This window comes from Lissotriton vulgaris, chromosome 6, assembly GCF_964263255.1.
Source record: "Lissotriton vulgaris chromosome 6, aLisVul1.2, whole genome shotgun sequence".
NCBI lineage: Eukaryota > Metazoa > Chordata > Amphibia > Caudata > Salamandridae > Lissotriton > Lissotriton vulgaris.
This window is the reverse complement of record NC_141694.1, coordinates 222,343,535-222,359,742: the sequence shown is the minus strand read 5'-3', so window position 1 is coordinate 222,359,742 and position 16,208 is coordinate 222,343,535. Positions and strand designations below refer to the sequence as shown.

The window sequence follows — 16,208 nt, the reverse complement described above, 5'->3', positions numbered from 1 at the left end:
AACGTGGAATGTGCGTGGGTTGGGCACTTGTACCAAACGATATAGGGTCCTATCCTTCCTTCGGCGGCATGGCATATCGATTGCATGTTTGCAAGAAACGCATCTGAATGAGGAGGGGGCGCAAAAGCTTGCTAAAAAATGGCGGGGTCAGGTCTTTCACTCTTCCTTTTCGACGTATGCGCGTGGGGTCTTGATCTGGGTAGCGCCCGGAGTCCCCCTCGCGGTACAGTATGCGGAGGCGGACACTGAGGGTAGGTACCTGCTGCTGAGGGTGCTGTTGAATGGCAGGGACCTTACGCTACTTAATACATATGCGCCTAACGTAGATGACGCGACCTTCTACCCACGAATGCAAGATGTCTTAGTGTCGGACGTGGACAGCCCTCTCCTGTGGTTCGGAGACTTCAACTGCGTCTTGGACCCGGTCCTGGATAGGCATCCTCCCCGAGCGGGGACGAAGCCTCGCATGACGGCGAGACTGCGCGAGGTCATGGCAAACTTGGGAGCGGTAGATGTGTGGCGCCAGAGTCACCCGTCACAGAAATTGTATACTTGTTACACCCCTACACACGACACCCATAGCAGGCTAGATAGGGTCCTCGCCGCAAATATAGATGCGTTGTACTCCCTACAGGTCACCCACCTGGCCCGCTTCCTGTCTGACCACTCCCCGGTGTTGTGCGCTACGCAGGACGTCGACCAGCCTTGCCACCCTCGTACATGGCGGATGCCCGCGGACCTCCTACAGGACCCATTGGGCAGAGATCATGTGCAGACTGCACTCACTACTTACGTAGACCTGAATTGGGAGGGAGACGACGTGCCCCTGTCGACGAAATGGGAGGCTCTGAAGGCAGTGGTACGGGGTGAATGCATGGCTCTCACCTACGGAGTCCGCCGACAGCTGACCCGCAAACTGCGAGAGGCCGAAGACTCCCTGCGGACTCAGCAGGCCTCACCAAACCCTGGGGACCCGGAACTAGCCCTGGAGCGGGAAGCCCAGGCGCAAGTGCATGATATACTTACGCGCCTCGACAGATACACGCTGGGTCAATTTAGACAGCGCCTCCACAGGGAGGGGGACAAATCCGGCCGGTTATTGGCCTGGATTTTGAAGAAGGAAGCGACCCCGGTTCAGATAGCGGCCCTGAGGGGCCCTGATGGAGTCATGGTCCATTCGGAGTCAGGTATATTGCGGGTCCTCAAAACACACCTGCAGCAGGTGTATACGGCAGATCCGCTGGTCACGGAGGCATCCTATCAGTCTTACATCCGAGGAGTGACTCTACCGGCCCTTCCGAGAGAGGCCGCGGAGGAATTAGATGGGGCCTTGACACTCCACGAGGTGCGGGTGGCGATGGCAGGCTTACCGACGGCGAAATCCCCGGGGGGAGACGGGTTTCCCTCCGAGTTTTACCACGCATTCGGGGATGTCCTTGGCCCCCTCCTCCTCCAAGTCTTCCATACGGCGCTGGAGGAGGGCGCTCTTCCGCCCACAATGTACCAGGGTGAGATCTGCATGCTTCTAAAGCCGGGAGGTGATGGATATGACCCTGCGGCGTACCGCCCTATCACAATGATTAACACGGATGTCAAGATCGTGACCAAACTCTTAGCCACTCGGTTGGCGCCGTACATGGTCCAATTGGTCCACGAGGACCAGTGTGGGTTCATCCCCGGACGCAACACCGGGATGAATCTACGGCGATTAACCCATATTATGCATGAGGTGCGCGATAGGGAGGACCCCCAGGTCCTAGTTTCGATAGACTTGGCCAAGGCATTTGACACGGTTAGCTGGGGGTACCTATCGGAGGTGCTTCAACGGGTGGGACTGGGGCCCGTGTTTCGCAAGTGGATCCAGATACTGTATCGGGCGCCTCGAGCCAGAGTCAAACTTGGGGCCGCACGCTCGGAGGACTGGGCGTTGGGGAGAGGCACCCGCCAGGGATGACCCTCTCGCCACTCCTGTTCACACTGGCAATTGAGCCATTGGCGGTGGAAGTCCGTACCACGATGGCCCAATGGGGAATCAAGGTGGGGAGCAATGTCCATACAGTGTCCTTGTATGCGGACGATGCTCTATTTTACTTAACATCTCCGCAGGAAGCGCTACCGGTTTTGCTTCAGATACTGGACCGTTTTGGCGCGGCATCGGGCCTGCGTATCAATGCAGGGAAGTCCCTGGTCTTCCCCCTAGCGGGATGTGATGTGGACGCGCGCGGGGACTTGCCACGCCTGGGGCTGCGATGGGAACTGGAGGCCTTCCGCTATCTGGGGATACAGGTGGCGTCGTCGGACGAACAATTGCTGGCCCGCAATGCGGACAGGGTGGTGCAGTCCCTACAACAGTCAGTGGCATTCTGGAACAAGTTGCCTCTCTCCCTGATGGGACGACTGGCAGTGGCGAAAATGGTGATGCTGCCGCGAGTGCTATATGTGTTGCAGAATTCACTGTGCCCACTTCCCCCGCGGATGTTCCGCACTCTCAATACACTCCTTACGTCCTTACTCTGGGCGGGCAGGCGTAGTAGGGTTGCTTTACACACGGTTGTCCGGAGCTGGGAGGAGGGGGGGTTGGAGGCGCCGAGATTCGACCTCTACTACTATGCAGCTCAGCTGTTGCCAGCGGCCAGGTGGTTCGCGGATGCGGACACCTGGGAACTGCGGCTCCTCGCGGGGAGCGCGGATGAAAGAACAGTACAGATGGCCCTGATGCGAGGCAGGGGAGCGGACGCGACACTGCCGTATATAGTGCGCCACACCGCAGCCATTTGGCAACGTGTGGTGGAAAAAATCCTACGGAGGGCCCCCTTCCACAGGGAATTGCCGATATGGATTATGGCCCCAGTGGTGGACATGGAGGTACACATGCCATTCCATGAATGGAGAGCGGGTGGGTGTGAGCTGTTGGCGGATCTCTACCCGGACGACACGTTTCTATCTATCGAAAGGGCGACGGAGACGTTCGGTCTCGGTGAGGGCCAATTTCTACAGTACAGGGGCCTCCATGCGCTGGCTCGGGACACTTGGCCGCAGTTCCCTGATGCGCCCTCTGTGTCCCATACCCTCAATGTCATCCTTTCCTGTGGTAGGGGCAGGAAGCTGATAACCCTATTGTACTCGGCCATGCGGCTGGACTCCACCCCGCCGGTGCCCCTGGCGTGGGCGGCTTGGGAGGCTGACCTGGGAACTGTGCTGGACCCGGCACAGCGCAAACGCATCGGTACCCTCACCCGGAAGGTGTCGTGCAATGCACGGTTCAAACTGACACACTTTAACTTTTTACACCGAACTTATGTGACTCCGGTTACCTTGAAGCGTATTGCCCCGGACAAGCGCGATGACTGCCCTAGGTGTGGCGCGTCAGGTGCATCATTCCTTCATCTGGCGTGGGAGTGTCCGCTGGTTCACACCTTCTGGCAATCAGTAGTGGCACACATTCATAAGGTTACTGACCTCCGGATGGAGCTGACCCCCCTTCACTGCTTGTTAGCCTTAGTCCCCAAGCCCAGGAAGTGTAATTTGTCCTACAAGATGTTGCAACTGCTTTTAGTACTGGCAAGGAGGAGGGTGGCCATCACATGGATGGGACAGAGGGCCCCAGAGATGTCACAGTGGCTTAGAGATGTGGGGGAATGGACCCTGGCGGAGGAAACCTTTATGCAAACAGTGCGTAGGGATGAGAAGCTGCAGGACGACCTGCTTGCGTGGAGAATGATGCGAGAGGTGGGAGAGGCAGCCGAGGACTCGGATGGAACAAGTGCGGAGTTGTTCACTCCCGGGGACACAGGGTCTGAGGATGAAGGTGGTGGGGAGGGTGAGGATGGGCAGTGAGTCAGGGGAGTGCCTGACCGCACACGCACATGTAGGATACACCTGAGAGGAATTGTGTCTTGGTATCTGCAAGTTTCATGCCTAATATACGTAATGATCGCTGCTTTTTCTGCCGAAAGGAGTGCCATAATGAGGTGAACGACCTGTGTACACATGTTTTAGTCACGAATGCCGAAGTTTTGGGGGGGAGGGCTCCATTGGGGAGTTGGGGGGTAATCTGTATAAAAGAAAAAATAAAAGCGGATTAGAATATCCTGCCGCGCAGTTACATGGCTAGGTTCAAGACCTGGCTTCCATGTTACCACCTATCGCCGCCCGGCCTTCGGGTTGTGGGCTGAAGGGCCGTGTACACAGCAGTATGTTATTGGCCATAATGTTGTTGATTTTTTGTAACTGTCGGCGCAACTGTTATATACTATCATTGTCTGCGACAAAAATAAAGTTTAAAAAAAAAAAAAGATGGTACCCTTGATCTCAGTCGGTAGGCAAGTCGCAAAGGCATAAAATGCCAAGTCTGAGGATCCTTTTCTGCTTTTTTCTTGTCACATGATGATCACATCACGAAAAGTAAAACATAATTCCGGTTAGAAAATTAAGTCTCAAACTACACTAATCTTAGACACAAGAAATTTTTCTTTTTAGTTAACAACCTGAGTTGGATCAGTAAGTTTTTATTTTCTAAATGACTAAAGTGAGGGTAAGGCAGAAGAAACACTGGGGAAAGTGTCAGTTACGAACATGAAAGCAACAAGGGTGAGGGTAGTGGAGACCGGCATAAAGCAACATAGAGAGAGCAGAAGGGACGAGTCAGCAATACAGTGGGTGGGGTTGGAAAGGCAATGGCGAGAAGCGCATAGGAGAGGGAAAAGAGGAAAGTCGACGGAGACCAATGCAGAGTGGAAATGTACATAAGGGAAACAACTAAAAAACACATGCACTCTCATGGAGTGCCCAACACAAAAGAAAAATTTGGGGCCCGATGTAGGTAAATCCCATTTACCGATTTTGAAATACCGAATTTTACCGATTTGGTATTTCAAAATCGGTAAATGGGATGTAGGTCCCAACATCTGGAATCGTTACCGATTCCTTACAAATTCGGTATTTACCGATTCGGTAAATACCGAATCGGTATTTGCTATTGAATCCTATGGGCCTTTGAAGCCCATAGGATTAAAGTCAAATACCGAATCGGTATTTACCGAATCGGTAAATACCGAATTTGGCAAGGGTGCAGGGGGTGTCACTTTGACACCCTCTAGCACCCCCAAAACGGGCATGTGTGCAATGTGGCACACAGACATGCCCTAAGGGCACGTCTGTCTGTCACATGGCACATGTGTACATGCACAGATGTGCATGTACACAGGAATCGGTATTTTACCATGGATTTGTATTCCATGGTAAAATACCGATTCTGTAAGCCATGTGCTGATGGAACATTGGCTACCTACATTGCATTTTCGGTAATTTTACCGAATCGTTATTACCGAATCGGTAAATATTACTGATTCGGTAAATTTACCGATTCGGTAATGATAACGATTCGGTAAAATTACCGAAAATGTGCCCCTACATCTCGATAGCCCTTTACCGATCGGAAACGGCCGAAAATCGGTATTTTCGGCCGATTCCGATCGGTAAAGGGCTACCTACATCGGGCCCTGAGTGCTTGAAAAGCAAAAGATGCCTGCCAATGAAAGTGATGGAAAAGAGGCAATGCTCCATGGGAGGCACAAATACAAGATTGACAAGATGGGGCACGAATTAGAAGTAGGGAAATGAGAGTGACATGGAAAGCCAACCAATGATAAGCAATGGGCAGATTCCAAACCCTTCCATGTTCTTGGTAAGACAAAAGATGCCTCGCAACAAAAATCGCATGTGCTGTCTAGTAGGCTTGACCTAAAAATGTTACCTGTCAAAAGGTGTAAAACATCTTGAAACCAAACTGCAAATATCATAAAAATATCACAAGATCGGCAGGTACCCAGTGCTCACGGATCTTACTCCTCCTCAGAGCGTAAAAATACACTCTTAACTCCACTTTAGGAGACCACAGACTCGTTGGGCGGAACATGGCAGTAAACTGGTCCTCTTTTGTGAGGTTCAGTGTAACTTATTCACATTTTAGCAAGAGCAAAACCTAAGAGTCTGTCAATGCTACTTTTAAATGTGACACACAAAGAAGTCCACCCTTTCTATTTAAATGAAAGGACAACAATTACAACAAGCAGAAGATAATCAATTAAAGCAGAAGGTATCAAAACATACCCGACTCTTCACTTCAGATGCTGATGCTTGCACATCATCAGTATTATGAGCATCTTCAAAGAGAGATTCAACGAAAGAATTACATCGCTTTCGCACTGTACTATTCTGCATCCGATTGCCAAAACGTTGCCTGGAAGTTCTGAAACGGAATATTAAATTGAAAGGTTACTATTAAATTTAGACAGGTAAAAGTAACTAACAATTCTGCCATTTATTTTTAATACAGGTAACATTTCCAAGTAGGAATAACCAGAAAAGAGCTTATGAATGAAAGGCGATTGGTGCAACCGACATTTTACTTTCGTGTAAAAGAATCTCTTGTGAGCAAACCTCCATATAGGCTTACCCTTAGAATCATTCCAGGTCACCAAAGGAGACATGACACAATAGGGTCTCCCCCATCGCCTGTAGTTCGTGGGGGGGCGAGCATGTTCACTCATGGTTCAGAGTTTCACATAGTTGATGGGCTACCAAACCGAGGTGTAATGGATGTGCCACAATCGCTGATCTCAAGCTCAAGATTATTAATTTATTGGTTCGATATAAGGAGCAGCACTGTAGCAAGTCTGCCTTCTCCTAAGCAGGGAAAAGAGGAAACATCAGTACTGACAACCTACCTCTTAAGAAAACATATCCCCACAAGATATACTCACCCATTTACACCTTCTTCCCTAGAAACTCCAGGTATTGTTCAGCACTCCAATATTTTCTAGATAGGTTTGTGCTCTACAAACACCTATACATACAGAATACATTCTTTACGCCTCAAGGGAAGAAACCCAGAGTTTCTGCCCTTGCTCTTTGCTTTCCTTACCAAGGGTGTGAAGAGCATCTTGAAACAAAAGGTGAACACTAGAAAGGCTGCCACTTATATCCATACTAGGAGTAGGTGGCGTAAATCAAACAGTTTTTTTTAAATTTGAAGGCCGCCCTAAACTTTAAAGGGTACAAACGTAACAAAGTACATTTTGACTTGTGTGTCCCAGCTCCAGTTGGCACTCTTTTTGTGCACTTCCTCCAGACGCCAATTCTTACGCAACACTAAGCACAGGAGTCAAGGATGCACTGGCCCCAATTTAATTGCGGCAACTACTGTTCTTGTAAGGCCTGAGTCTGACCTGCTGAAACTAACGAAGATGCCCTGCCTCCTAGAGCATTTTCACGCACTCTTCAGATAAATGTATTTATACAGTGCTTACTACCTCCGACAATGTGTTGAAGCACTTTGCAGTGAGTAACACGCTACTCAGGAACCCAAGATTACAGTGTAATTGTCGATTAGTAATGTGTTTTTTTCCCCCTTGTGAATTAGTTATGTCAGGTTTGTGGTCTACTTTTCTTATGTTCTAAATAGTGTAAGCAAAGAAAGGAGTGGTCGTGGGTGCCTGCTACTTGAGCGAAATGGCTAAAAAGGAGGGGGAAGTTTCAGAAGGATGTTTGGGAGTTCATAGTACTCGGATGTGACAAAGGTTAAAGGGGATTTTTTTATAACAAAATATAGAATATATAAAAAAAATATATATATAAAAATATATATATATATATATATATATATATATATATATATATATATACACATCTCCTACTGGCGGTGGCCAGTAGGTAGTTATAGTTAGGATCTACTTTCCATAAGAAATCCGCAACATTCTATTGGGAATAACTTTGGCGCCGGTGGACGAATCTTAGCGAATTTCTCAAAGTAGGTGGCCCGCTCCGCTCCGGTCCTTCCCTGAAAGTTTGGGGGGATTCGTCAAGCGGGGGCCGAGATAAAAGGGGGGTCCCAAAACGTGTTTTCGACATGTTAATTTCCATAGGGCGGTCGAACTCACTTTTAGCCCGAACGGCTGAATGGATTTCCACAAAACTTGGCAAAATTGTAGGGAATGGTAGCCCGATGTGCCTTTGCTATGTCTCAAGATATGTGCTCCAGTGGTTTTTGAGTAATTTAGGTTAAAAAAAATATATATATCTATAGGCGCGCACCGGGGAGCGCGCCGGGCGCGCTACGCGACTTGCGTGTGGAAAGCTGATTGGCTCTCGGGTGTCTGTAAACATTCCAAACAGTCCGGAGCGGCTGCCATCTTGTGTCTCGGTAGGATCGGGACACAAGAGGTGGCAAAAACAAAGGGGGAAATGACCATAAGGGGGCAGGGTAGACCCCACCCTGACCCCCTAGGTTTGATGTGGGGGCTATAATAGGGTCCCGCGGGGCAAAAAAAAAAAAATCGATTTGCGCGGGGGGAGCGCCCGGTACGCGCTCCGGGGAGCGGACCAGGGAGCGTAGCATGGGGAAAACCCAGTTTATTCACTGTGTCACCTCTACGACCCTTTCTTGCGTCAATACGTCCCTTTTGCATACATTACACCTGAAAGTAGGTATAATGTGGCGCAGGGGCTTACAAAGTGACGCATCTACCTAGATGCGTCACTTTGTAAATATGACTGAATAAGGTGCATTTTTTACAGCACTGGTGCGTCACTAAAAGTGACGCTCCGGTGGCGTCATATTAAATTCATGACGTAGTAGGTCGGAAGTTCTTACAGATACGTCAGTATTTCAGACATATCTGTAAGCGCAAAAGTGATGCATTGCTGGAGTGTGTCACAAAAATGATGCAACTCTAGCAATGCATCTTTTCTTACCCTTCCACACCCCCGTTCCTTTTCAACATTTTCTTTGAATATCCACATTCCCCATGTTCACTCTCCTTCTCCTTACTTTCCTTCCCAACACTCACCTTCTTTCAGTACCCCTACTTCACTTCCTTTATACTCTCATACCTTTTTGTTCTTTCTTACTCATTTTCCTTTCCATTATCAATGCACTCCACTTCACTTACTCTTTTTCATTTTTTAAGAATATAGCTCTTTGAGGAGAATTGGAGGTAGTTCTGAAAAGAACTTTTTTTTTCTTCTTTTTTTTTAGAACAGAAACAAAAACAGGGAATGGAAACTGCTCAACAGGAGCAAAAAAAACAAAAGAAATTAGGGATAAGAACGGCAGCAATGGTTCTCCAATGCTCGAACCATGAGCAGGACACTTTGCTCCCCAAAGGTAAGTAGTTGATCGCAGTATCTGCATTTCAGGACACCTTTGTTGAATGCAGGCTGAACGTTTGGAACCAGCTCATGCGATCGCCCCCTCACAGAAGTAGTTGCTCCTCCGGTGGATGTAGAGGCCCCATCACTGGGAACCTCTTGTGCCAGAGCCCTGACACTTTCCCGGGCAAAATTATGGGGGTGCCTCCTCTCCACATGGCGAAGCATGGTGGAGTTCCCAAAAGAATATTTCTTAGTGGGGTCACCCCGTGACAGGACTGTATGGCAGATCCTGCACTCCACTTGGAGGATTCACCTTTTTCTGGTCATCTGGTATGGAAAAAAAATTCCAGATGAAATGCTCTTTCACCTTTGGCTTAGGATGCTCTTCATCAATGAATTCAGGCTCATCTTCACTGCTGGATGGTTTGCAGCCATGATTAACCAAGCAAGATCGGAGAGAAAAAAGTCAGGTCTTTCAGTCACAAAAGTGAAAGAAGAAGTGAAGGAAATGGGTGGGGATTTCATTCTTTGTAAAAAAAAAAAACGTTAGCAACCAATGAAAAGTGTTATTTTAAGGTCACATGACTTGACGCGCTGACGCTGCGCGCACCGGAGCGCTTCCGGGAGCGCATACGCGGCGCGAATGTAGGCGCTTCCGGGGGCGCTTACGCGGCGCGCCGAAGTTACGTTTTGATAGTTTCACGGAAATGCAAAATTATTTTTTATTTCCTTATTCAAAAATACTGCTTTTATATGTATGGTACTAAATGTCTTGCGTTATTATTTACTTTTCATTCATATTTATTTTTACACGAACGCAAGTAGCGCTCTGGTTGCGCTTTCGGAGAGCTTACCGGTGCGCGGACCCAGAGCGCCCCAAGAAAAAATGATAAAAGATTTTTACAAAATATTATTACAAACAATAATACTAATTAATACTCACACAAAACCGCAAATAAAAAAAAAAACGTAGGTTACAAACTCGATATAGAAAGGAATTAGCATTTAAAAAACCTATGAAATTCACTGAAAAAACCATAGGTTTCACACCAGTTATAGTTAGGAATTAGCATTTAAAAGACCTATTAAATTCACAGAAAAAACCATAGGTTTCACACCAGTTATAGTTACCTGGAAATTTTACTGACATAAAACCATTGAAATTCCCACGTTATAGCTAGTTGGACTCACTATAACTTGCGCGCCTGCAAAGCACTGCTGATGATGTCACATATTACATCACTCATGACATGGTCAATGACATCACTGATGACACCATCCTTGTGACAGAGTGACAGACCTCCTTCCAGTGTAATGTAACCCTTGAAACACATATTCAAAAATAGATACTAACATTTTCAAAAATATGGAGATACCCATACCAGTTACAACAGCCAATTCAATAATTCCACCATCTATATACACATCCACTCATTCACCAACAGTTCTATATAATCACTCATACATATACTCACTCATCATATGTAGTGATTCACCTATACATCCTGTTACACACCGACAGTCATCCAAAAGTTACTCTCACACATACTCACACATGCAAGTAAACTATTGAACATCCATTTATTTGCATATACAGCTATACACACACTACCACCTTACTTCTAAGGAAACTTACACATACTTACTCTCTTAAACAATCACTTATAGAAACACATAATTATTTAAACAGGAACTCTTTCAAAATCTCACTCTCACATATACTCACTTATATACATCAATACTCACATATACTAGATCAAAACATATGTAGTTACTGATAAAGACACTAGTGAGACAGTCATTCACTCACTAACACACACATATACACACTCATCCACCCATACAGTCCTGCACATATGCTGTCTTCAAAACACATACAAAGAGAGAGTTAGTCATTCATGCATCTATGTGATAAGTAATACCCCCACCAAACCATACAAACACTCATACTGATACTAAAAAAAATCTAATAACCCATATACCTACACATGTACCTACTCACCAACCCATGCAGCCACTTATACACAAAGTGAAACACTAATACATATATATAAATATTTAAACATTACTCACTAATATATGTATTCACTAAGAAACACTTAATAAGCCAGTTAACTAATCAATTTTTATTAAAAAAACATCCATTTAGACACTTATTTAAACATTTATTCTTCCATCAACTTTTACATATACATATATAAAACAAATTTATTTTTCAGAAAGACACACATTTACTGGATGGTGTCATCAGTGATGTCATGAGTGACATCACTGACCATGTCATGAGTGATGTAATATGTGACATCATCAGCAGTGCATGGCAGGCGCGCAAGTAGTGAGTCCAACTAACTATAACGTGGGAATTTCAATGGTTTTAGGTCAGTAAAATTTCCAGGTAACTATAACTGGTGTGAAACCTATGGTTTTTTCAGTGAATTTAATAGGTTTTTTAAATGCTAATTCCTAACTATAACTTGTGTGAAACCTATGGTTTTTTCAGTGAATATATATCTCTTTTTCCCACTGAAAAAAACCTTAGGTTTCAGGGGTGTTATAGTTAGCGGGGCATTTCAATCATACAAAACCATAGAAATTCCTCCGTTATAGTTAGTTCTGCTAACTATAACTCGCGCCCTTGCAATGACATCATCCAGTGACTGTGTGTTTCTGTAAAGTTTAAATATGTTTAATATATCTAGGGAAAGGCATTTTGAAGAATGAGTGGGTGTATGTGTCTGAATGGATGGTTTAGTAGGTGCGTGACTGACTATAAGTGAGTCATTAAACATTTCTTACTGAATGCATGGGTTAGTGACTAAACTGTGTGAATGTCTGTATCCGTCTGTCTGTGTGTAACTGGCTACATGGGTTTGTGAATAGCTACATGAGTGTCTATATGTGGTATTGATTGGTTGTCTGAGTATCTGTATGGGTGCCTGAGTGTTTATGTTGGTGTGGTGTGTGTGACTGTGCATAGATGTGAGTGGGTGATTCACTGGGTGCATGGTTTCAAGAGTGCATCTGTGATGGACTGTATGGGTGGGTGACTGTGTTTATGGCCATGTTAGTGAGTGAATGTATATCTCAGTGGTACATGTGTGAGTAACTACATATGTGTGTTGGAGTATATAAATGGCTATAAGTGAAAGTGTGTGATTCTGAGAGTGGCTGTATGGATGGGTGTGTGCTTGTATCAGTGATTGTATAAGAGCGTAAGAATGTGCTAGTATTTGTATGAGTATTTGAGCTGGTGTGTATATATAACCGTATAGGCGAGTAAATGGAAGTGTGATTAATTATGTGCATGACTGGCTAGGTGTGTGAGTACCTCTATGGATGAATGGTGGTGTGTTTATTTATTTATTTTATTTATTTATTTATTTATTTACAGACTTGTAACGCGCTAGGAACTCGACTCCCTAAGGAGTATCTCCGCGCCTTTTGGCAACATCTGAGAACAAAAGCCCTGACCAGTGTATAACAAATGCCCTAACAGAGCTAGTAATTGAACAAGAATGTTTTTAATTTTTTTCTAAAAGGAAAATGTTCCTTACACACTCTGATGTCATAGGGAAGATCATTCCAGAGCTTTGGCCCAGCTACTGACAAAGCCCTTCCCCCTTGTCTAGATTTCCAGAACCTGGGGACACATAACAGTTGTTGCTCTCCAGATCTGAGAGACCTCAAGGGGGTATAGGGAATTAACTTTTTGGTCAGATAGTCGGGACCTTTGCCAATGAGGCATTTGTGAATGGTGCAGCATGTTTTAAACAACACCCTCTGTTTTACAGTAAGCCAGTGAAGTTTGTTTAGAAGTGGCATAGAGGGAGTACGGGCTGGGGCATTGAAAACAAGCCGTGCAGCTGTATTTTGCACGACTTGTAATCTGGTCATGACGTCCTCATTGGCGGCCAGCAACAGACCGTTGCAATAATCCAGTCTGCTTAACACTAGCGACTGTACTAGTGTTTTCCTTGTTGTATCAGGTAACATGGGAAATACCCGTCGGAGAAGGCCAATGACATGGAAACAGGAGCTTACAACTTGATTGGCATGATGTTTAAGGGCAAGCTCCTGATCCAATTTAACTCCTAGATCTTTCACAACGACTCTAGGTACGGGGACTGGGCCTAGGTCTTGAGGCCACCAGTCAGGAGTCCAGAGTCGTTTGGCTTCTCCAAAGAGCATAACCTCAGTCTTAGAGACGTTACACTGAAGGAAATTTGCTGCCATCCAATGTGCCACCTCTTTCATTCCCTGTGCAAAGGAGTTACGCACCTCAGGGGTCAAGGTTTTAAAGGGGAAGAGGAGTTGGGTATCGTCTGCATACGATACAGGGATGAAACCATGAGACCTCATGATGTTAGCTAGGGGTGCCACATAGATGTTAAAAAGCGTTGGGCTCAAACAGGAGCCCTGTGGCACCCCCTTTGAAATCTCAACCTCCTCTGACTGGTATGGACCCAGTATGACTCTGAGTGCGGTTGGTAAAAAAACTCCTTAGCCAGGCCAGCGCCTTGCCTTCCAGACCGATGTCAATTAGTCTGGAGGTCATGATCTCATGTGAGACAGTGTCAAACGCCGCTGACAGATCTAGGAGCACCAGGATAACGGAAAACCCTTTATCCTGTAGCATACGAAGATCGTCAGCGACGGACAGTAAGGCAGTCTCTGTGCTGTGCCTGGGTCTAAACCCCGACTGGGAAGGATCAAGCACCCCTGCGCTCTCGATGTATCTAGACAAATGCCCGTTCACAAACTTCTCAGTAAGCTTCCCTAAAAAAGGGAGGAGAGAGATGGGTCTAAGGTTTGTGTGAGTGTTTGTATAGGTGTATGAGCGCATATGATAGTCCTGTACTGAGAGACCATAAGTACGAGTGACTGTACATGTGAGTGATTGGATATGTGTGTGTGTAATCCTAAGAATCAGTGAGTGTGTATGTAGTTATTGCTGTTGGAGTGTCTATAGTTTTGAGAATAGCAGTCTGTAATTTAGAGTGGGTGTATCAAAGGTTATATTAGGGTGTGAGAAGATGCATCACTTTATCACATGGATGATATCATTAATAATGTCATCAGTGATGTCATTTGAGATGTCATCAGTGATATCATCAGTGATGTCACTGACCATGACATGAGTGATGTAATATGTGACGTCATCAGCAGTGCATTGCAGGGGCGCGAGTTATAGTTAGCTGAACTAACTATAACGGAGCAATTTCTATGGTTTTGTATGAATGAAATGTCCAGCTAACTATAACATTCCTAAAACCTATGTTTTTTTCAGTGAATATCTAGGTTTTTTTTTGGTGCTAATTCCTAACTATAACGTGCCTGAAACCTATGGTTGTTTCAGTGAATTTCAAAGGGTTTTCAAATGCTAGTTTCTAGCGAAGCCTACAGAGGTAGGACATGTGAAGGAAGTAGAAAAAACGCACAGAAAGAAGCAAAAGAAATGCAGACAGAAGCAACAGAAGTCCACAAAGACGAAGAAAAGTGCAGGAAGAAGCAAGACACGTGCAGAAAGAACCAACAGAGGAGCAGAAAGACGCCTTGTTACAAAATCATCCTGTGCCCACAACTTTTTCAGATGGGTACTGGTGGTAACTGACTGACTAAACAGGCCTAGAGCCAGTGGTATGCTAAAATACACTTAGAGTACAGTGAAAACACCTACATACACTAGGGAACACGATGCATTGGGGTATCCATGTGATTAGCATTACCTCCTCTGTAAGGCCCTAGTACATAATAGGGCAGGGGGATTAAAACTACCTCGTAAAACGAGCTACGGGGCGCGTTTGCACAGTGGTGAAGGGAGGGGGTTGGGGGACCTGAGGTGACATGTGTGCAAACTCACCCTGTGGCCATTTTAAGTTGGGAGATTAAGTCCCCTTGAATCTTGACAGTCCCTGTGGTCCAACTAGCCAACCACGTACCTCCAGTAAGCGCCACAGAGCTGCATTGCAGAGGAGTAAAAAGGGGCGTGGTCTGGACCACCTCTCTGCAATGCAGGCCTCTGGCACTTACTGGAGGTACCTGGTGGGTTAGATGGCCCCCAGGGGCCTTCAGGATTGAAGGGGAATTAATTCCCCAACTTAAAAGGCTCCACAGGGCGTGTTTGCACACATCACCTGAGGCCCGCCCCCTCCCTTCATCACTGTGGAAACACACCCCGTGGCACGTTTTAAGTTGGGGGATTAAGTCCCTTTGAATCCTGAGGGTCCCTGGGGTCCAACTAGCCCACCAGGTACCTCCAGTAAGCGCCACAGAGCTGCGTGCAGAGAGGTGTAAAATAGGGCATGGCCTGGACCACCTCTCTGCAACGAAGGCCTCTGGAGCTTACTGGAGGTACCTGGTAGGGTAGTTGGCCCCCAGGGGCCATCAGGATTGAAGGGGAATTAATTCCCCAACTTAAAACGCGCTACATGGCATGTTTGCACACATGTCACTTCAGGGCCAGCCTCCTTCCTTCACCACTGCGCAAACGCGCCCATTGAGAGTTTAAAGCTGGACAGCCGCTGATCTGTCCAGTGGCGCAACGAAATATGATAATCACCCCACCCCCCGATGTGATGAGGGGCCCCTATGTCTACAGTAGCTCACGTATGTTGACCTTGATCTGAGCTATGGGCAGCTGAAGGGAGAAGAACGTGCATCGATGAAACAATTCTCTGGCCCCACAGCCGCCCGGCGCTCTAAACTCCGAGCCAGTCTTCCCCTCACTTTCTGCTCGAGCCGCGCATATTTATTTAGCTGCGCACATGCTTCGTTATGGGACGTTTGAGGGCCTGTAAGACCAACGGCCCGAAAAGAGTGGAGCTTTATGAGCAGCTGCCCGCTCTAATTGAAAGTTTGTTTTCTATTTCATTGTTCCTTGTATTCAAACATATCTGAGGATTATCTACTCCGTTTCAGGAAAGCCTTGAAAACTAACTTGTTCAGAACAGCACTCAGCTTAGCTTAAGTACTCCACCCTTTTTTATATCCCGGATGTTATGTTCTGTGGTCAAAGCGCCCTGAGACCTGTAGGTGACCCGGCGCTATATAAATCC

At 46.4% G+C, this 16,208-nt stretch overlaps 1 protein-coding gene across 2 annotated transcripts in view; it reads right to left on the bottom strand.

The window, feature by feature from the left end:
- Window positions 1-16,208, bottom strand: part of UBXN2A (UBX domain protein 2A) — a 215,705-nt gene that overhangs the window by 93,803 nt on the left and 105,694 nt on the right. For both annotated transcript variants that reach the window (XM_086926263.1, XM_086926262.1), the window contains exon 3: window positions 6,112-6,250. In XM_086926263.1, coding sequence (XP_086782389.1) covers window positions 6,112-6,250 — 139 coding nt within the window. The remainder of the gene's footprint in view (window positions 1-6,111; window positions 6,251-16,208) is intronic.